Source organism: Manduca sexta, unplaced genomic scaffold, assembly GCF_014839805.1.
Source record: "Manduca sexta isolate Smith_Timp_Sample1 unplaced genomic scaffold, JHU_Msex_v1.0 HiC_scaffold_708, whole genome shotgun sequence".
In the NCBI taxonomy this organism is placed as follows: Eukaryota; Metazoa; Arthropoda; class Insecta; order Lepidoptera; family Sphingidae; genus Manduca; species Manduca sexta.
In genome coordinates, this window is record NW_023595526.1 from 1 (window position 1) to 22,009 (window position 22,009).

General features: G+C 37.7%; 2 protein-coding genes across 2 annotated transcripts; one reads left to right on the plus strand and one right to left on the minus strand.

Moving 5' to 3' along the window:
* Positions 1-17,930: 17,930 nt before the first annotated feature.
* Positions 17,931-19,111, plus strand: LOC115451364 (TAR DNA-binding protein 43-like). Its single transcript, XM_030179651.2, has one exon. The coding sequence runs from the start codon at positions 18,110-18,112 to the stop codon at positions 19,022-19,024; it is 915 nt and encodes a 304-aa protein (XP_030035511.1). The 5' UTR covers positions 17,931-18,109; the 3' UTR covers positions 19,025-19,111.
* A 375-nt stretch (positions 19,112-19,486) lies between these two features.
* On the minus strand, positions 19,487-22,001 carry LOC115451363 (the record flags this gene model as incomplete). The annotated part of the gene is given in 5 exon segments (XM_037447210.1): positions 19,487-19,763; positions 19,865-20,094; positions 20,912-21,042; positions 21,120-21,186; positions 21,850-22,001. Coding segments are annotated over 5 exon segments (642 nt in total), but the record flags the coding sequence as incomplete, so codon positions are not given.
* Between the last annotated feature and the right edge of the window lie 8 nt (positions 22,002-22,009).

A 22,009-nucleotide genomic window follows, 5' to 3' on the forward strand; every position in this document is an offset into this window, starting at 1 on the left:
CCCAATTATACTAGAGAGTTCTCGACCATTCTGGATTTTTCCAGAATGTTCTACAGATATCGATCGATATTATATCGATAGTACAATCAGCAAAGTTGGCGGTCGACCACCTTAAGGGTCAAAATAACTTGGCAAATTTGTTTTACTACGTTTGGGAGGCGGGGCTTGGGATCAATTGCATAGATCGATATTAGTCGTTGGCCTGCTGGCTACTTGCAATGACGTTACGTAACACCACTGAACCGCTGCTGTGTGTATAATAGAAAACGAAATTAAAATTGATGCGCGCACGTCTATGCTATGACGATAATTCCTATACTTGTAAGATGCATATCGTCGGCGTAAGAACGTAATAACAAAAAATTTATAGTTTGGAGACAATCGCGATTTACAGTGTTTTATATTGTTGAATTTTTTGGCATTATTTTTTAATAAATGAGAAACGACATTACGTTAATTATTTTATATCATATTATGTGCCTGATTACCTTCTTTTTAACTTTTAACAAACCAAACTTTATTTGCGTATTCAAAAAATAATCATTTTAAAGCAATTTCCGCCATATTTGTCACAACTATATTTTGTAAGTAAATTATGATTAGCTACTTTTTTAAGCCGTTTTTTTTAGTTTTCGGTCTCTTTAAACCCATAGTCTATAATTAATTTATTCAATGGCTGCATAATATTATGATTGAATTTTGAATCGTAACAATTTAAACTGTTCAGTTTATTCAATTCGTTCAATAATTCATATTATAATAATAAATCATAGTTAATAGATTTCATTATTTGAATTGTTATTTTATTTAATTTCAAAAACTTAGACGGTAACATTTTATTCCAATCTCTGTATTTACAAATATGTATTAACATTAAAGTTAAAATAATTGACCTAAAATTATTAGCTTCTTGGAGATATTGTTTTTTTTATTTCCTCTTAATGATCTTTTTTTATCTTAAATATGAATAGTTTTTGAGTTAATAACGAAATACCTTTTTTTCATCCTAATTTTTTATCAATGTTTGTATTGACACCGGTCTTACGTGGACGCATTTATCGTTAAACTGAGTCTATTGTTATGCTATTGAATTTAGAAGCATTTAAAGATTATAAGTGTAGGCGTTGATTTGAATTCTTATTACAGTAATATTTGCAAGGCTAACATTTTATTGCTGCACATGTCCAGTTTGTAAATTTTAGTTACTTTCTTTAGCCAATTATTTAGTTTTCGCTCAGTTAAAACCCAAAGTCTATAATCAACTTACAGTTATTGATTTTTTACCGATTTAATAGCTGCATATTATGATTGAATTTTGAATTATAAAAATTACTTAAACAGTTCAGTTTATTTCATTTGTTCAATCATTCACATAATCATAAATTATTGTTATTCGTTTCATTATTAGAAATTATTATATTTTTCTCAATTTTTTTATGCTTTTTGAACATTTTATTTACTTTTTAAAGGACATGTCCGTTTTTGTATGGGCGCTGGTTTTTGTTTCGAATAAATTCCAACCAACCTCAAACTTATTGAATAATAATGTGCCAAAAATTAGTAACTTGGAGTCATTACAATAATAAGTTTAGACCCTTCATTGATAAGAAAAATAAGAAAGAAAAGTCATGGCTGAGTAATTCATACAAATAATTTCACGATTCGTCAAAAGATATAACTACCTGTTTTTTTACATAAGTAAGTGTTATTATTATCATTTGCGGATATAAAGGGAAAAATTTAAAAATAAGAAAATTTGAAAAAATGTTATTCGCAGTAATTATTTTCAGAGATAACTAAACAAGATTTTTGATTACTTAACTTATTTTCGGGATGCCTTCCAAATGTAATAACGTTTATATTTGCAAAGAGTTCATTTTAAGTGTAATATTTAAAGTAAATATTTTTTTTAAAATCTCACAATCAAATCTTTCAAATAAAATGATTTATTTCAATAGGCTCGTTTTGTGAACCAGTCGATGAGGCTCACGCACATATCGCTACGATATATAATTATCAAAAGTTAAAATCGAATATAGTAGATAATATATTTGCTATACCAACAAATAATGAGATACACATGTAAAATGAAATTTCGTAGAAAGTCCATGTAAATAAAACACATTTTTTTGTTACTTCAGTGATATGATTTAATTGTATTCATTACAAGTTTGATACGCTCAGCAGGCAGGTTGAGTAGAGTGTGCGCTCTGGATCGGTTAGCGATGGAGCTCTCATCCGTATCCTAGTGTATCCATCGAGGGACAGTGGTTCTCTGTAATACAATTAAATTATATATTAATTACTAAAATCTATTATTCTAATAATATTTTAACGTAATGACTACAGTGCCAAAATAATAAAATTTATATGGGAGCAGAACGCCAGTGCGGCCGACACAAAATACGTGGGTCAAGTACAAAATAATCCAAATTAAGTAAAAAAAAAATTAGCTCTGTTTTCCATAATTGCACACATTTTATTGAGATAAAAATCCCAAATTTGCATTAAATCGGATTGTAATTCTACTTTAATTCAGTGCTACATATTATGTAGTTGTAAAAGAAACAATAATAACAGAAACCTCTGGGTTAAACTGGGTGGAACTTAAACGTCTATAAGCGGATCTTACAAACGCGCCGACATAGTTAATTACTCTAGTAAGAAATCATAATACCACTTCTTAAAATCTTTAAACTCGTCTAAATTCAATAAACAATGGACGCCGCTTTCCGATAAAGGCGTCGACGTGGAACCGGGGTTAACAAAAACATAAAAAAATGTCGTCCTCTAACAAAGACCCTTTTTATGTGAAATCTTTACACTTTTTATACTGCACATGTGCAGCAATAAAAATGTTGGCTATGCAATATTACTGTAATAAAAACAAATTATCGCCTATCAATAAATTATTTATACTCGTCTATATTTTTGGCATTAAATAAAAATATTAATAAAGGAGATAGAATTTCGGGCGTCGTGACTTCTTTAAATTGGAAATTTCCTCCTTATTTCTTACATATTAATATTTTTAAGTTATCGAAGAACCTCTTTATCCTCTTAATAACAATTGTATTTTTAAGTGCCAATGAACACTAAAGATTATTTTTCTAGACGTCATGTTATCCAAATCGAATGAGCTATCACTCATATTTTTGGATCTTTATAATACATAAATTGACATCTTTTTGAGCTTATTGACTGGACTAAAAGGCTTACCGGCCTGTCTTAATATATTCCCAACATTAAATTAGAGTTTACTATTAAAAGTCGACGGTAAAAGTTACGCTTAATGCTACTGCTGTTTCAATATCGAAAACTCTGAATTTTTAACTGAGATCAAGAAAAGATAGGTAACACCTATAACTATAGTGAGTATACCCGTCGAAGTAGTTTATTTTTGCATTGAGTACTTTTTAGTTTTCCAATTATAATTCTTTTCAATATTTTGACATTTGATTATACGTAAAGCAACTTAAATAACATACTACATAGATTACTACAAGTATGATTAATAGCACTATGTTAATTTTTGGCAAAAAACACACCAATGACTAATCATATTTGACCCTACGATAGATAGGATAACTTAAGGATTAATATAAAATATAATAAGTAGCATATTGAAGTCTGTTTTACACAATTAAAGGAATAAGTATTCATCAAAACTCAATAATATTATAATTATATTTAAAAGAGCTTAAAAGGTGGGCTATGTTGGCTTTAAATATAATTAATTATGATGACCAATAATTAAAAAAGCCATAAACCGCGATTTTCTTAAAACTGCAAAATTTTAATTATTAGTTCTCTGTGCTGACGATATTTTTCCCTCGCATATTAACGTCCACTAGTTAAAATTAATATTAAAATATTATATAGTATAGTATGACTGATTTACTTACTGTAATATTTAATTCCCGGAATATATAATCCATGGTGCAGTAGTCACATGACGGGTCGGCGACTAAGTAATTAAGAGTCCAGTAAACGAACATAAGTTTACGTAGTGGCAAGATATCGGTGTCTGTAAACGAAAAAATAATTGTGAGCAAAATACTACTGGTACTCAATAGTTGCGTGCGCGTCGTCAACCAGTAAAATACAACTAAAGTAAACAATAATAGTTATCTGCTGTTCCTTTCGCACATCTCCAAAACTGTCGTAATTGGTGAAATATGAGACAGGGGCGTGTCTAAATATCTCGGGACATTAGACCGGTCAAGCAAAATGTGTTTGGAAGTGTACTAGCACCAACTTGTCCGATTGTACATGCGACCGGGTATAAAAGGAGCGCGCGCGGCCGCGTGCCAGTCAGTCATGTTTACGGTCGGTCGAGAGCGTCAACTGCGAGCGATATCGAAGCGAATACAATGAATTGTGTGTAACGCAGTGTTTGTGTCCGTGTTTTAGTAGTAAATAAAGTATTATGTTATTTAAAGTCCAATCGGTATTCTCATTGTCTATTTAGAACCCTAGCACGTAACAACATTATTGAGATAAAAATTTCAAATTTTAATTATTATAATTATTTTCCCACACCTATTAACGTCCACTAGTTAAAACTTAATATTAAAATATTTATCGAGTATAGTATGACTGATTTACTTACCGTAAAATTTAATTCCCGTAATATTTAAATCAATGTGTATCAGTAGTGGCTGTTCAGGTCGGCGAGTAAGTAATCAACAGTCCAGGAATCGAACATAAGTCTACGTTGGGGCAAGATATCGGTGTCCGTAAACGAAACAATAATTGTGAGCAAAATGATACTAAATAGTTGCGTGCGCGTCGTCATTCAGTAAAATGCAACTAATGTAAACAATAAGTTATCTGCTGTTCCTTTCGCAAATCTTTAAAACTGTCATAATTGGTGAAATATGAGACAGGGGCATGTCAAGTATCTCGGTACATTATAGACTGGTCAAACAAAATGTGTATGGAAATGTACTAGCACCAACTTGACCAAGTGTACAATGGGTGTGGTATAAGGTACAATTGTGCGGTGGTTGGTACGACAAACGTGGATGTTCCAACACCTATCTCTGCAGGTTCATAACGCTAAAGCGGCATTTCCGCGACGTTCTCCAAAAATGAAAATCATGTCGGCATCCTCCGAAGCGGAGAAATTGAAGAAAAGAAAAGAAATTTCACACTATTACTTAACAATTGATCTTATTCTACGTAACGTGTCCAATATCGCACATTGTTTTATTTTTATTTAATTTTTGTATTTATTCGGAAAACTTACAGCTAGCTGATACAATATAAAAATAAGAAAGCCATTTTACAAGTTTTCACAAGTAGAGTAATATATAAAAAAACAAGAAAAAAGTTAAATTACATGTACAGAAAACAGTATGGGGGGGGGAATTCACCAATTCCAATACTGCGGCGGTTAAGGGCCGCAGCTAGGTGTAGTGTGAGACAATGTAAAACCCAGGGTTATTACGTGGTATGAGCTTTATGTTTGCACCTCTGCCTTACACTTGGCACTGATGGTTAGTGTTAAGCAACACGAGTCACTGGCCTGGGTAACTCCGAATCAAGCGAACGGCACGTAGATGCTGCACGTGGTTAGGTAGTTGCAGCTTGCCGGGCAGGAGGTCGGGGTCAGCACACCCGACGATGGTGGTGCGCAGGTGGAGTGGTCGGGAGGCAACTCTCCCGTCCGTCCGATACGGCCCACCATGAAGTCACCGCGATCCGTACCATGAAGGTAAAATCAGAATCCACCAAGTCGGAATGCAAGCTGGGGTTACATTCCACGCCAGTGACTCGTGACAGTTCACAAGCCCGGATGCCCAGAACACATAGTAAGCGGTAAAATAGAATTGGCACACTCAAATTGTTCAAAATATTTGAACACTTGTTGGAACACATGTGTAGCACGGGTATTTGCGTATTTGTGCAATGTTTGTTTGCATGTTTGCGTATTTGCCATTCGGTATCGGTTTTTCGACCACATATCAAAATGTTAAAGTTAAAAACTTTGCCACACTTGCACAAAGTTCAGTTTTATGGAGTTGCTTGCAAGAGAACCGATTATATGGCAACATAAAAGTAAAAGCCATAAAAATTGAAATTTGGTCAATGTCGCCTTGATCAGAATAACAAGTAAATTGTTATCTTGCTCCATATCGGAGTTTTTAGTTTATTTTTATATAGGTACATGTAATAAATAATTATATTCATAAATAGTACAAGTATACCGCGTCCACAAAATCGCGGTCCATCGTGTTTGTTGTCTCTTTGAATACTGTGAGCGAATTTATTTGCAAAGCCTGTGTGGCAAGTCTTGGAAAAAATGTGTTCAAATGTGTGGCAAAGTTTTTGTTCAAATATTTGTCTGTATGTGGCGAGCCAAAGTAGCACAAAAGAAATTCGTCTCCGTTTCACACGAGTAAATTTTTTGTAACGAGTGTTACAAAAAATTTACTCGTCATAACCTCTGAAAGAAAGTTCTAATAATGCTAAATGACAAATAACCTGTATCAATTATAATCAACCAATCTCATAAAAAGTAACAATACCCTGACTCGAGTGTCGACGTGTAATATTTTGATTTGAAATTTCGTCACATACATATAGCTGTACCTACTTAATTGCCGAAATAGTGAGGTTACATTTCGCTGTTTACCGAATTTATCAAATGCAACCATTTCGTTCATAATATGTTTTTGTGAATTATAATATCTCTTACAACGTCGATTACATAATTATACTTAACCAGAGGTATCCCAAACACATGTCTGTTTTTCAACATAACAGATTTACTTTGTTTTTGATTTTCAAACTTTCACACACTTGAAACTCTTATAAGGAATCATTTAACTCATGTTCTTTATATTTAAAATATTTCAAAAACACGTAATAAGCACAAATACTTTCAAAAATATATCGACGGCTCAATCAAAACAAACAACTGGTGTTGTCAGTTACTAACCGCAAATCATAATCATTTTTTTATTTTTTACTGAAAATATACCAGAGATTTAAATACAATATATACAATGCATAAAAATATTATTATTACGGAAATAGAATTATATTAATTCTAAAATCAATAAATAAATATGAAAATAAAAGATTATTCATCTGAATAAGGTATAGTAAGCAGAATAAATGATAAATATTTAAAGCAAGTTCAAACACTTGGTAACATTGTTTTAAAGCATGACTTTATTTCTATACTTTGTAAAATTTAGGATGATAATTTTGACAGGTCACACTAAGGATGAGGGTAGTGTATAATCGTTATTGAACTTATTCGATTATCGATTACTATTCTTATAAAACTTGATATCGATAGTTGCGTAATTATTTTGTTTGTTCAGATTATATAATTTTTTTTTTTTCTATTATCTATTTATTATTGACTAGCTGCCGCCCGCAGCTTCGCCCGCGTGGATTTCGGACTTCAAAAATGGAGCCGGTCGCGAACGTTCGAGAATGTTCGTTTTACGAAGCTACTCGCTAGGTGATTCGTTAGCCTCTAGGTGCCAAGCAAGCCGCCTGCCTGTGCGTTCGCGACCTTATATATATACAAAAATAATCCTTATAGCATGATTCAGTATTCACGCATGATGGCTTATTATTAGCGTATTTCATGTATAACTTTGGTGTTTCTATACCGATTTCTATGATTCTTTTTATGGAATATTTAATAATGTTAACTTTTTAATTAGGGATGACTGAGAGTGTTATAAACGTAAGAGTAGACAAATATAATGAGAAAGCTTCGAACTGCTAAGCTATCGGGAGTTACACGTGTTATTGTGAGTCAACCATAAAAGATAGACATATGCTGTCGTGGTATATTTTTTACATAATTTTAAGGAGAACATTTCCGTCATACATGATTTCTGTGTAGCTTTAACCATTAAGGTTGCACACGCGACGGAAGCTTAAATGGAATAACTTCTCCCGTTTTCCTAACATTTCCCTTCACTGCTCTGCTCCTGTTAATTGTAGCGTGATGAAAAGTATACTATAACCAGCACAGGAGTAAGACAAATAATTGTACCAAGTTTCGTTAAAATCCGTCGAGTAGTTTTTGTTTCTATAACGGTTATACAGACAGACAGACAGACAGACAGACAAAAATTTTACTAATTGCATTTTTGGCATAAGTATCGATACCTAATCACCCCCTGATAGTTATTTTGGAAATATATTTCATGTACAGAATTGACCTCTCTACAGATTTAGTATAAGTATAGAATAGATATAGAAGATAGAAGATAGAAGAAGATGAATCATTTCCATTTATGATTTTTTTAAACCCTACACCACTTGCAGTTATCATTGTGTTAATAATTTAAAAACATGGGATTATAAGATGTATTAATTATAGATTTTTTTACAAATAAATATCGAAGATTACCAAACATCTTTAAAAATTTACAAAAAATAATATAACTAAATCTAAATTCAAATTTTTATATGATCAATTTATTTTATTTCAATGGCTATTTTCAATAGTATGTGGTTGTTCGTTATGAGTGGCACTTCACTAAGGGGGCGGTATCCATCCATAAAGTACGATATTACCTGTAGTACATTTAACCAGAAAAAAATACGAAGCTTCATGTGACTGTGCTGTCAAAATTATCACCTATTTTACAAGGTATAGTACTGATTGCTATAGAAAGCTACTATAACTATACGTGTGTGCTAGGATTTTATTCATATTCGATTTATAAGTGTGAAAGAGAAAAGAAATACCGAGGCATAAACGCTGAAAGAGAAAGAAATACCGAAGCATAAGGCTGTGTGTTATAAAATTGCTGTGTGATTATCACTCCGGTTGTGTCACTGCATCGATCCTCTTGCAGTTCCGGTGTTGATGTTTCCGATGTTGACAAGATGGCGATGCACTAACTGTACCGCCACATCACTCCCCCCCCCCGGAGACCGGAGGTCGAAAGTCTTCAGGTTTTCAGTCGAGTCTTCGATGCTAAGCGTATAGCATGTCGGTGCCAGAGAGTAGATGCTCCAGTGCGTCGGGGTGTAGATGTCCCCAGTGAGTCGGGGTGAGATGCTTCAATGAGTCGGGGTGAGATGCCCCCGGTAAGTCGGGGGTGTGGTCCCAGTGAGTCGGAACCGTGCGAAATTGGCCCTAGTGAGTCAGGGCTGTGCGCGTGTAGTCAGCTCCTTTGAAGCGAAGCTGAGAGTTCGATTCCAGTGAGTCGGAATCGATGCTGCGTCCTCTGCGATGAGTTCGGTGCGTCACGTGGCAATACCGCGACAACCGCCGAATGCTGCCCGTAGATGGTCCGGCTGTAGCACAGTTGTGCCGTGACATTGGAGCCGAAGTCCGTGCAGGAGTGTCGAAGGTACCAGGCTTGCATTGGCAGCATGCGTGTGGTAACCTTAATGGCGAGTGCTGGCTGGCTGTGCGAAGTGTTGACTGGCTGGATGGAAAGGAAGTGACGGATGGCGAGGTGATGCGAAGCGACGGTGATGCAGATGCGGCTGGTCTCGTTGATGACGGTGCGATGATGTTCAGCGTCAGGGGTCACCACTTTAGCGGCGTAAAGGTTAACGGCCACTGTAGAAGAACAGATGTTTGCGTTCCTCTATGGAAGGGGAAGTTCTCCAGTCAGGCAGATGTAGCGCCTGACCGGCCGCGGCCCCTCCGACAGTTCCTAATCGGAGGTGGTATATATACTGCACGTCGCGCAAATTGTGCAAGCGTGATTCAGGATCGATGTCGCCATCTATCGTGATTGCTGTGTGATTATCACTCCGGTTGTGTCACTACATCGATCCTCTTGCAGTTCCGGCGATGTTGACAAGATGGCGGTATATGCACTAACTGTACCGCCACAATATGAATTTCAATTTAATACCTCTACGCGTTCATGAGCAAAAGGGTCTCGACAGACGAACGGACGGACGGACAAGAAAGTGATCCTATAAGGGTTCCACTTTTTCCTTTTGAGGTACGGAACACTAAAAAAACCTTTAAAATTATGTTTTAAGAAAAAAATCTCCCAAAAGAAATTAAAATGTGCAACTAACTCGCCGATTTTCCATTTCAGAAACGGCTCTTTAGACTGCTTCGATGGCCTGATTGTATTGCGTACGTGGTACGATTACCGCTCCGAGATCTTGGGTTTGAAAGCTCAGTATCAGCCCGAAATTTGTGATGGCCCATATATTTGCTATTAAAACAGAAGGGTGAAATACAAACGCAAATTACTTAGTTGCTATATTTTATTAGACGAACAGCGTTTCGCCTTATATTAGTGTTCACAATAGAATGTCCATTGAAGTTAATGCCTCCGATATTTAAATCCATCATTTAATAGTTGGATGTCATGTCACAAACAATTAAACGCGGACCATAGGCAATTTTGATACTTCCGGCTGGCCCGAGTGAAAGTTGCGGCTTTCAACCTACGTTGCATAGCTTTGGCTTGATTTAACACATGGTTGCATGGTTGGTTTTGTTTCGCATGTACAGTGCTGTTACACTATATTATAAGTACGATATTAGGTATACTTATCTTTTTCCTTAGGGCAACTATCAATAAGTGAAATATTACATTGCATTGTAGACGCCCAAGCATAAGAAAGTGGCTGAGCTGAAAAATAAACAATGATGTGAATTGTTGTGCAAATAAATAATTCTATTATGCCCAGTTTCTGAGGTACTGTCATCGGCAATTTATCTATTCGTTAGCGCTATTGGTTCGACAACCACTGAAATTGCGTTTTTGAAACACGCACTCTTAGATAAACTCGGCATAAAATTAGTTTAACTTAACGGACCAACGGCGTATGCGGCGATAGCCTAGTTGGGTGTGGAACGGTCTGCCAAGACGAATGTCGGCAGGTTCAAATCCAAAGGCCACACACCTCTGACTTTTCAAAAAAAATCATGTGTGTATTCTTTGTGAATGTATCGTTCGCTTTAACGGTGAAGGAAAACATCGTGAGAAAACCTGCACATCCGAGTAGTTCCGTATAGGAATTTCGAAGGTGTGTGAAGTCTACCAATCCACACTAGGCCAGCGTGGTGGACTAAGGCCTAATCCCTCTCAGTAGTAGAGGAGGCCCGTGCTCAGCAGTGGGCAAGTATATGATACAGGGCTGATATTATATAACGGACCAACTATCGCCGTTTATCAGTTCCATAACTATTTGCCTGCCTTAGTGGTATAGTTGTAATGCGCATGCATTACAAATATGACTACTGCACTGAGGACCTGGGTTCCAATCCTGGGGCGGGCCAAAAATAATATTGTTACTGGGATTTTCCATCTTAAAAATTACTCAGTCGCGGGTCTGAGTCAGGAAGTTGGCGGTGTTGATACCACCGTGCGTCGGAAAGCATGTAAAGCTATTGGTTCTGTGCCTGATCTCTCTCCGGTCAAGTCCGATTGCCCTCTCACCAAACTATGAGAATGATGGAACATAGAGCGCACCTGTATATTACGCACACACTTGTGCAATATTAATATCTCCTGCGCTCCTACTTGGTTGAAACGACGTCAACTTGTTACATAATATTTACATTATAGAGAAACAAATATTTTATACCAGAAATGAGACAATTACCTACATACAAAATGAATTCATGGAGCTCATTAGGGCCTAATTCGGAAGTACTGGAGGAGGAGTTTCCATAATATATCAATAAACAGAAACATAAGACGTAGAAAAAATCCTTTTGAAATGTTTGCTGATGAAGACTGTCAAATTAGATATCGCTTTGATAAGGATACTGTGATACACTTAAGTGATATTGTCAACCCAACACTCGCTCCCGTTACGTTAGGGCGATACCTCAAGGTCCATTTTCATACATTTTGTTTCGGCTTTAATCTGGGTAACTAAACAAGTATTGGCAAGTAAAGAATTTAAATTCACGTCTAGTTAGTGATTAGTTCTCGCAGTTGAAGAAAAACGTAAAAATAATTAATAATCATGGATATTTCTGCCTTTAAAATTTCGTCATATTAAATTTTAAAGGCCGAAATATCCATGATTATTAATTATTTTACGTTTTCTTCAACTGCGAGAACTAATCACTAACTAGACGTGAATTTAAATTCTTTACTTGCCAATACTTGTTTAGTTACCCAGATTAAAGCCGAAACAAAATGTATGAAAATGGACCTTGAGGTATCGCCTTAGGTAATAAAAAATAGGTACCAAAAATTACACTTTACAAAATAATTTATTGCTTTAAAATAAAACCACCTGTGTAATGGCAATCACCCCGCCTCACCCCATGTGGCATCGATGATTTTCGCGCTACACAGCAACACACAAAGTTCTTTGACGCACGCCGCGGCTGCGTGATGACTACAACAGCTGGTGCCGTCCGTGTGTGTGTGAGCTAGCCGCGTTGCCGTGGGGTCCTATTCTCACATGTACCTACGTTAGGGTTAATTCTAAATTATCATAAAGTAATTTAATCAAATATTCGGATTCGGATGTACCCATTACAATGGACTCTTCAAACATGGCACGGATGCAAAGCAGTATAAAGCTGAAGAATTTCTTTGTCTATTTGAACGCGCTAATCTCAGGAATGATAGGTTCGAATTATAAAAATATATCAGTGCTAGAAAGTTCATTTATCGGGGAAGGCTAAAGGGTGTATAACATCACGCTATGATCAATAGGAGCTCGAAGCATTTATAAAAAAATGTTGCAAAAACGGGGAAAATTGATTCCTTTTGCGAGCTTCCGTTGCGTGAGCTCAGTAAACGGTTAAAGTTTCTACCCCGGGAAATTATACAGGGTCATTTCGACATTGTGTTACTAAATGAAACCACAGGTTCGTGGTGACCTCTGCTAACACCGTGCAAAATATTATTCATAAGTAACGAATATTTACGTCAATAATCCCGATTTTAGATTTGTGGTTTTTTGATCACGCTGTCTCTTAGCGCGCTTAACTGAAGTGAATGAACTACGTCACAGCTGATGATATTATTACCGAACCTATAGGGTTCAGAAGGTCAGCTCACAAATGAACTCCCAATACGTTCACTGACTTGGTTCCAGCAGTTCATTGAGTCAATAATTAATTACTACAAAAAATATTTCGTCAATTATAAACGTTATTTTCGTTAATAAAATAGTTTTCTTACCAAAAAATTACCTACATAATTATTAAAGTTACAAGATTTAAATCTATTGGTATCGTATCTTTTGTAGATTCTACATGATATTCCGACATTTATTTTAATTCCAACATTAATATTTCGGTTTGTCATAATATCTAAAAGAAGACTACGTAGACATTACCGAACGTCATATTATGCTTTCTGTACCATTTCTTTGCTAGATAGACACTATGGCAACGCGTCCGAGTCTTTGACCGAGTCCGAAGAGCGCGCGATTATTCAATACAATAGTCGTACTCTTTCTCGCCTAAACTCGCAGTGTTGTCAGTATAAACATTTTTACCAAAAAGCTTGCTAAAACGACACAGCATTTCAAAAATTCTATTAGATTTTTTTATTACATGATGTTCTAACAGATTTAACACACAATTGTATTACAAAATAAAATAAGTAATGATTTATGATGAAATGATTAATGAAAAGTCTACCTAATTAAAATAATACACAGCAATATTTTAGTATTTTTGAAACATTATTTTAAGTAATAAAGTATAATAGAGATTTTGGATTCAATCATTCATTTTCAATAGGCATACAGGGTATAAAATAAACAAGATATTGCACAATAAGGTAATAATAAAAAGTTTGGTAACACTGCGAGGGCACGTGTTAGTTGTAAAACTCTGGCTCGTCAAATATCGTGTACCTCCAGACTAGTTTTGCCAGGGTCAATTTGTTTAAAATCAAGAAGGTAAAACAAATCGAGATTTAGTGTTGTAGATCGGGACATAAAAAAAGCAAGTATTTTTTTTTAATTTGAGTTTTATGTATTGCGTTTTACAAAAAATATCACTGCCAAGTCATGCTAAAGTTGTGTTTTAATTTGGATTTCTGTTTTAACATCAAAGCACAGATCGCCGGGTAGTCGCATCTCTAAGCAAGAGAATAAAACAAAACTGTACCTTCAGCGCTAGTGAGATGATACGTGCTATTTTGATTGCATTGTCGCACTCAACACAGTGATGAATGCGTAGTTTATTTTTTCATAATACTTAATGGTTTTAATAATTTTATTGGTGCAAAACGGGTCACGTCCCCAGAATTCTGAAAATCGGGACATCCCGCGCAAATCGGGACAACAGGCAACTCCAGATCCTTGCCGCTACTTTGTGGAATTCGCTAAACTCGTGTGTCGCGTGTTGGTCGGTCAGGCACAAAGAAATTTAAAGTAGTCCCCTAAATGCGATTTTTTGTCATTTTGAATATTTTACGATCGCGAAGTTGCATCGTTGACGCGTACGCGAAACTGAACTAATCACAATCTATTGATTATGTTTCTATCGGAGGCTGTCATTACGATTTTAATGTGGATTTATGAATTTGCGATAGGTACTGAATGGAAAAATCCAATATCATTTTGTCCGATCCGGGATTCGATCCCGTGACCTTAGCAAAGCATCCGTACTAGTGTATATGGACATTCGTGTCTATCGGCAGTATATACGTCATATATTATAAGTATACTAACTTTTGCCCGCGGCACCGCCCGCGTTATAAAGTTATTCGAGCTAAAGTTTTCCGTTATAAACGTCACGCTATATATTTTCCCGGGAGCCTATGTTCTTCTCAGGATCTCAAACTGTCTCCATACCAAATTTAATCTTAATACGTTGGGTAGTTTTTGAGTTTAACACCTTCAGGCAGACAGATTCAGCGGGGGACTTTGTTTTATAATATATTTTTGTAGAACTTTTTAAGAGGAACAATCCCGTCATACATCATAACTGTATAACTTTAACCGTTTACGCAGCGCACGCAACGGAAGATCTCAAAACTAAAAAAAATCCCGTTTTTGCAACATGTTTCATTACTGCTCCGCTCCTATCGGTCATAGCGTGATGATATATAGCCTATAGCACTCCAGGTACAAAGGGCTATCAAACACAAAAAGTATTTTTTAGTTGGAATCGGTACTTCCTGAGATTAGCCATTATTGCTCCGCTCCTATTGGATATAGCGTGATGATATATAGCCTATAGCACTCCACGAACAAAGGGCTATCCAACACAAAAAGAATTTTTCAGTTTGAACCGGTAGTTCCTGAGATTAGCGCGTTCAAACAAAGAAACTCTTCAGCTTTATATAATAGTTTAGATAATAATATACTAAGTACTAGATCTGGCGTTCCGTACTCTCACTGTGTTCGATTCAACAGTATGGCGATCCGTACACATGATTTTTATATGGTTTCACCGATAGATGTAAAAAATTGGTTTAAAGATCGCCCAAAAATAAAAGAATTGTGTTTCACACTTCATTAAGTATGGGCAATTTTTAGTCACCTAACATCATGCTTCCTTTTTAGTTTATAGAAAATCAATAGAAAGTAGTAAGTAGGTACCCACAACTCAAAAATTATACATTACACGAAAACATAAGTATGTAGGACTGTGCAGGTTTGTTTAGGGTAGGCGAGCTGGCAACGTTGCCACGTTGTACGCGTTGAGCCACGTCTACGAGTGGTGTGAGTGTAAGTTTGGTTTTGAGCAATATCAAATTGATTATTTATCAGTGTTGCCAGAAGGTTACATTTCTTACATTTTTCGTTACTTTTGACCCCCTCGCGGAACATGTAAGTAATTTTTATATTTAAGGCAATTTTCGTAACCTTTGAGAACAACGAGATTTGTAATACAATTTTTTTATTGTAAACAGTTTACGAACGCATTTCTATTCAACGCACCTAAAACTAGCGGGTCTAAAAAGTATTTCACTCCATATCACACTTATCAAAATGAAACGTATCTAGCATAAATTAAAACTTGATTTTGCTTGAGTGTGCGCGCGCACATTTCCTATATCCCCGTGGTTTCGTAGCTACAGAAATGCTTGCCCAAAAACGCGTAAATAAAAAAAGAAACAATAATGTAACTTTTGCAGCAAAAATGTAACATTTTAGGAAACGAAACGTAACTTACGAATCAAGGGCCCTGGCAACACTGTTATTTATATCGTTTGAAAACAATTAAAAATATTTACTTATTTATAAATAGAGTTTTTATAACTTAGGTAAGTAATACCTACGCTTGGTAGGACAGATCAACTAGAACTAAACCCCTCTCAATAAGTATAATAATATCAGTATATCACACACTTCGATAAAATCTAGAATATGTAGTTATAATAAAGAAAAACATAATCATCAACACCAACGGCTGTATACAAAAAAAATGGATTATTTCGGATTTAAACCATTTTTTTTTTGTTTTAATCCGCTTGGTATAATTGGTTAATCGACCTTACATCTATAGTTTCAGCATTGACAGCGTGTGGTTATGTTCGGAGCGGCGCTCATAATATATTATGTACTTGCTCGAGTCGTAAGTATAAACCTGGATGTGAATGTAAGTAACATTATTTGTTAAATATGTGAATAAAATAAATAGGTTATGACGTTTTGGTTGCCGTTTTACTTATTATACCAAAGACTAGGGCTGCCAACCCCTAAATTGCCGACGCCGGATAAACACGGCAAAAATCCCGGACATTTGGGCAAAGTATAGGTTTTTCCCCAGATACTTACCTTTGGAAAAGTATTTTTTGCAACGCGCGGGGGCACAGGTTACTTTCGATCACTTTTGATCGTCGACTACAAAGAGAATATAATGTCGACTATTTTGCCGTGCTTTCTTGAATGCGGGCTATTATCACATTGGACCATAGAGTAAGACCATACCATAGAGTAAGTAATATGTATACTACGTAAGGAGAGGCGGCACTAAGTACGTTGATTTTGAGTTCACGCACACATAGATGAGCTCAGTTTGAGTAAAAGTTTATATCAACGCACAATAAATGACGCAAGGCTGCCAGCTTTCTATAAATCTACTTTTCTCTAAGGACGTTCCTTATTTGATCGGTAATCCGATATCAATAATTTTATATCAATAAAAATTGCTGACCATAAATCTTAAACAGGTATAAATTATTATTTAATTTGGAATTATAAAAATAAAACACCCACATTTTTAAATAATTCCCTTTATCTAATAACAAGTTATTGTAACATAATACACAATAATGTTATGCAAATTTCTTATATATTATTGTATACAGTGTTTAAGTCTTTTACTCAAATAATCATTACAGTCAAATTTTCCGTTATTTATTTCTAATTTTATATAACATTTAACAGCATGATACCTGACAGATATGATCTTTTCTGTCCAATCAACAATTATTATGATTACACTCATTGCTAAGGCTAGATTTCGCAAGTGACTTTTTTTAATATTTCTTTTCTCCATTGTAGCACACAAAATGAATAAAATACACACGAAACGGAGGAGCAGGTTTAACTTAACGTATTCGCAAAAAACTCAAGATATTATTGGATAAACTCGCAATTGTAAAGATTTACCAAATAAAGTCCAACAATAACAAATCAAGTGTCCATAATGGCGGCCAATTGTCAGCTATCATGGTAGCCAACATACTTTCTAGATTTTAGGTCTATTATGTTGGTACTATATGTAACGTAAAGTTTTGTCAACCAAAATTACTTCTCTATGCAACGGAATATAAATATTCATGAGCACAGATTACTTAGAGAAGCTACTTCATGAGTATACTTGTCATGTAACGTCGAATATAAATGTCGGTATAAAATAATATAAAAAACCACGATAAAATCCAGAATCACAGTTTTATTTCAATATATAACATTCGCGTAAACATAAGAAATTATTTCCTTTTTTTATAGTATTTCAAATATATAATTAATTTATTGATGAGACGCATATCGGAACGCATTCTATAAACAGCAACATATTTGACACGAAACGTCATCAGCACGTCACAAGATACGTCACGAGTACTGAACGGGTGCAAGGTGTCGCTCTCGTGAACGCGCAAAATAGAGCAGCCAGAAGAATCAGCGTCGTGAAGCAGCCGCCGAATGCGATCCGCGACAAGGTGAACGAGATGAAGAAGTGCAAAAAAGGCGTCGGTCGGTGAGCGAGATGACGGAGTACGTGCCGGTGAGCGAAGGCGAGCTGGACGAGCCCATCGAGCTGCCCACCGAGGAGGATGGCTCGCTGCTGCTGTCCACGGTGTCGGCGCAGTTTGCGGGCGCGTGCGGGCTCAAGTACCGTGCCAGCGGACGGTTGCGTGGCGTACGGCTGGTGGACGAGCGGCTGTCGCCGCCAGCCGAGGGCTGGCCGGCACACCGCTACTGGTGTGCGTTCCCGCGCATCGACCCGCCGCCGCCGCGCCCGCGCTGCTCTGACCTCATCGTGCTGGGGCTGCCGTGGAAGACGGGCGAGGAGGCGGTGCGCGAGTACTTCGGGGCTTTCGGCGAACTCCTGATGGTGCAGGTGAAGCGTGACGCACGTACCGGCCTCTCCAAGGGGTTCGGGTTCATCAAGTTTGCCGAATACGAGGCGCAGGTGCGAGCACTTGGCCGCCGGCACATGATCGACGGCCGCTGGTGCGACGTGCGTATCCCCAACGGCAAGGAAGGAGCCGCGGCGGCACACCGCAAGGTGTTCGTCGGCCGCTGCACTGAGAGCCTCACCGCGGACGACCTACGCGAATATTTTGCCGCGTTCGGACAGGTCACCGACGTGTTCGTGCCGCGACCATTTCGCGCGTTCAGTTTTGTCACATTTCTGGACCCGGAAGTGGCGCGCTCGTTATGTGGTCAGGACCACATCATCAAAGGCGTATCAGTGAACATCTCGAGTGCATCGCCAAAGCGTGCGGGCGGCGCCGGCGGCAGTGGCGGTGGCGCCAGTGTCGGGGGCGCGACTGCCGGCGCCGGCGCAGGTAGCGGAGCGCGCGCTGGTTGGCCCACACTGGGCTGGGCTCCCGACGCGTGGCCACTGCCACCTACACATCTGCCCATCGACTCCAAGCCCTACCTCAAGTACGAGTGATCCGTGCCTCCTCAGTTTTGTTGATTGCTGTCAAATTTTATATGAAACTCTATGTGTAAATAATATTATATAGAATGAAGTTGTCAATAATTGTTTCAATCTACATATTATTAACTGTTATCATACATTAATGACACCAATAGGTATGTGGTGTTGGGGGTCTGATATTCTTTATGTGCAATTCTCAACATTGTGTAATATATACAGTTGTTACGGCATGTATCCAATGTTGTTACAAACACTGATTACAATTGTAGAGTATGACAATAGTGCCCCACATACAGCAGGGTTTGTCGGGACACTTTGGACAAACATAAAATTGTTTTGTGTCATTGTATATATCTATATTTTTTGTTTCAGGACTTTGTTTGTAATAGACTTTTATGTAATCATGAGTAATCTGGTATTATTAAGTAAAATCCTATTCTTAGTACTCAACAGTAATGAAATTAGTTTGGATAGCAACATTATAAAATTTTATAGTTTATTTAAAATATGTAGGACAATGATAATTATATTAAGAAGAACCTAACCACCCATTATTTTATCCCAATAACACAGTAAACTGTATATTTATTTAATAACTGCACCCAAATATAATAAGTTACAATTACAGTTGTTCAAATGATAAGTTTTGTAACAGGTAGGCGATGACTGGAGAGTGAGGCTGGTCTTGTTCATCGCAGATATTTGGCGGCCCAGTCGACACGGGCGGCTCCGCTTCCTACTGTGGTTGTCTCTGAAATAATTGTTAAATATAATGCACATTAGGGCGGCACCTGACAAAAATGGCACAGGCCATTTTACATGCAGAGTTGTAACTGTGCTATGGATACCTACCACGATGAGCTCTTAAGGGGAGTTGACGGAAAAGTGAAGTATCTATTCGTGAACCAGCAACATAGCGAGCCGCGCCCAAATAGGCCGCGGCCGCGCCGCTGGGCGGTCCGAGGCCAGCGGGGGGCGCGGGAGGCACGCGCGGCGCCGCCACGCTGCGCCCACGCACGCCCGACGCCCGTCGTAACGCCTGCTCGAAGCCGCCCTCACCGCTCTCGTGAACCACTTCGCCCCTACCAAGTGATAAAACGTAATAAATCTGAATAAAATAAAACATAATAATAAAATTCTTACCTACACAGGCACACACACAAACCGCTTTTTACAGACTCAAAAAATGAGGAGATTCTCAATCCGACGAGAATTTTGTTACGTTTGTTACCTCTGAGTTGTCTGATAACTGGAATAAATAACCACTAAAAACCACAAAATAATTAACATTACCTATATACTGGTTACCAATTTAGGAGACAGTGTCTAATTAAATTATTAACTAGTAATTACTAATAACCGTTAATTTGTAACTAAGCTATATAAATAGGTACATGAACAAGTATACGAAAAATAATCATGATCATTATCAGCATCATCAGCCACAAAGTTTACTGCTGGACATGACAAATCCTACTGTCCCAAGATTCGAAATCGGCCTGCATTCAACGTGTTCCTGCGACGTTTACCAAGTCGTCTGTCCACCTTGCAGATGGACGCCCAACTGTTTATCGTGTGTATGAAACCGTCCCATGATGTGATAGGGGCAAGCCTATTAATAAGTAGGAACTGGAACCATCCATCGACTTGTGAAATCATAACTATGTTATAACATATTGCTTTCCTTGTAAGTTAAGATTTTTATCAAATTCAGCACCAAGATTAATACCACACCACTTCGGCGAAAGTGGAATGAACGGAAAACCTGGTGTCCCGTGAATTCATATGACTGAAGTTCCATACAGACATACCTAACAACAAATGCGTAATAGAGGAACAGGAAGCTATTGTACATACTCGTGGTTATTAGGTATAGTTGGAATAAGTGGCGCAACTGACCCCAGAATGTCAGCAAAACGATCGTGAAGTGGCGGCGGAGCAGCGAGCGGAGCGGCCGCCACAACCGCCGGTGAACCCGCCGCGACGGCCGCGGCGCCCAAAACGCGAGATTAGACTCGCAGCGGGCACCGCTCTTCTCCGAGTGTGCGGCGAGCCTATCCAAAGCGCCGTCGCCTGTGTGTTGTCCTCGTCTGTGATCTACTGAAACGGTGCGTCGAGCGCGCGACGCAGGCGGCGGCACCCCAAGGGCCGCACCGATGGCAAAATATGGAAATCTGAAGGAAGTGCAAAATAACATAAAGTACCCAATACATAAGTACTTAAAAATGTTTGATGTCTATTAGTTATAAACGCAGAAACCGCTGAACGGATTTGGATGAAGCACACGGATAGACCATGCTCTGGATCAACACATAAGCTACTTTAATTAATCCCGGTCTTTTGGCTCTGACTTAAAATTTTAAATAGATCGTGCTGGTGTCATAGAGCTGCAGTTTTAGGGAATTTTGTAGCGGAAAAGACTTTCTACGCGGGTAAAGCCACGAGCAACACCTAATAAGTACCTATACCTACTAAGTACCTATCCCAAAAATGGGAACAGGTCCCCTGTACTCCTACCAGGTATATCTGTAGATAAAATATTTGAAATTTTTATTTAGAATAAAAAAAGAAAATTAACTGTTTGCTCAAATATTGGTTAAAGTATTACGCTAAAACCAATCATTGAATTCAAAATCTAATAAGTGAAAAATATGTAAAGCTTTATTCTGTGTAGTCTGAATTAATAAAATATGATATGGTATTTATTGTATTGTAATCTGTCATCCTATTATTACTTAGACCTCTGTGCTTGGGACTGTGTAGTGCATATCAACAGCTAACGTCCGTAGCTACTATAGTGTATACTACTAGAGTGTCAGGATGAGTCAAAGACGGACCGTAATGCCTGCGGAGCCGTGGGGCGGTCGCGCGACGGGTACCGGAGCAGCGCAGCGAGCAGAGCCAACGCGGGCGGTGAGGCTGCTGCCACCACTCGCCCCAGCGGCACGCCCGCGCTCGTCGGGAACCGGAAGCGCAGCGCTTCCGCCAACGTGTAAC

What these genes read in the sequence shown, in the direction of transcription:
- LOC115451364 (XM_030179651.2), top strand. Translation starts at nt 18,110, where the DNA reads ATGACGGAGTACGTGCCGGTGAGCGAAGGCGAGCTGGACGAGCCCATC.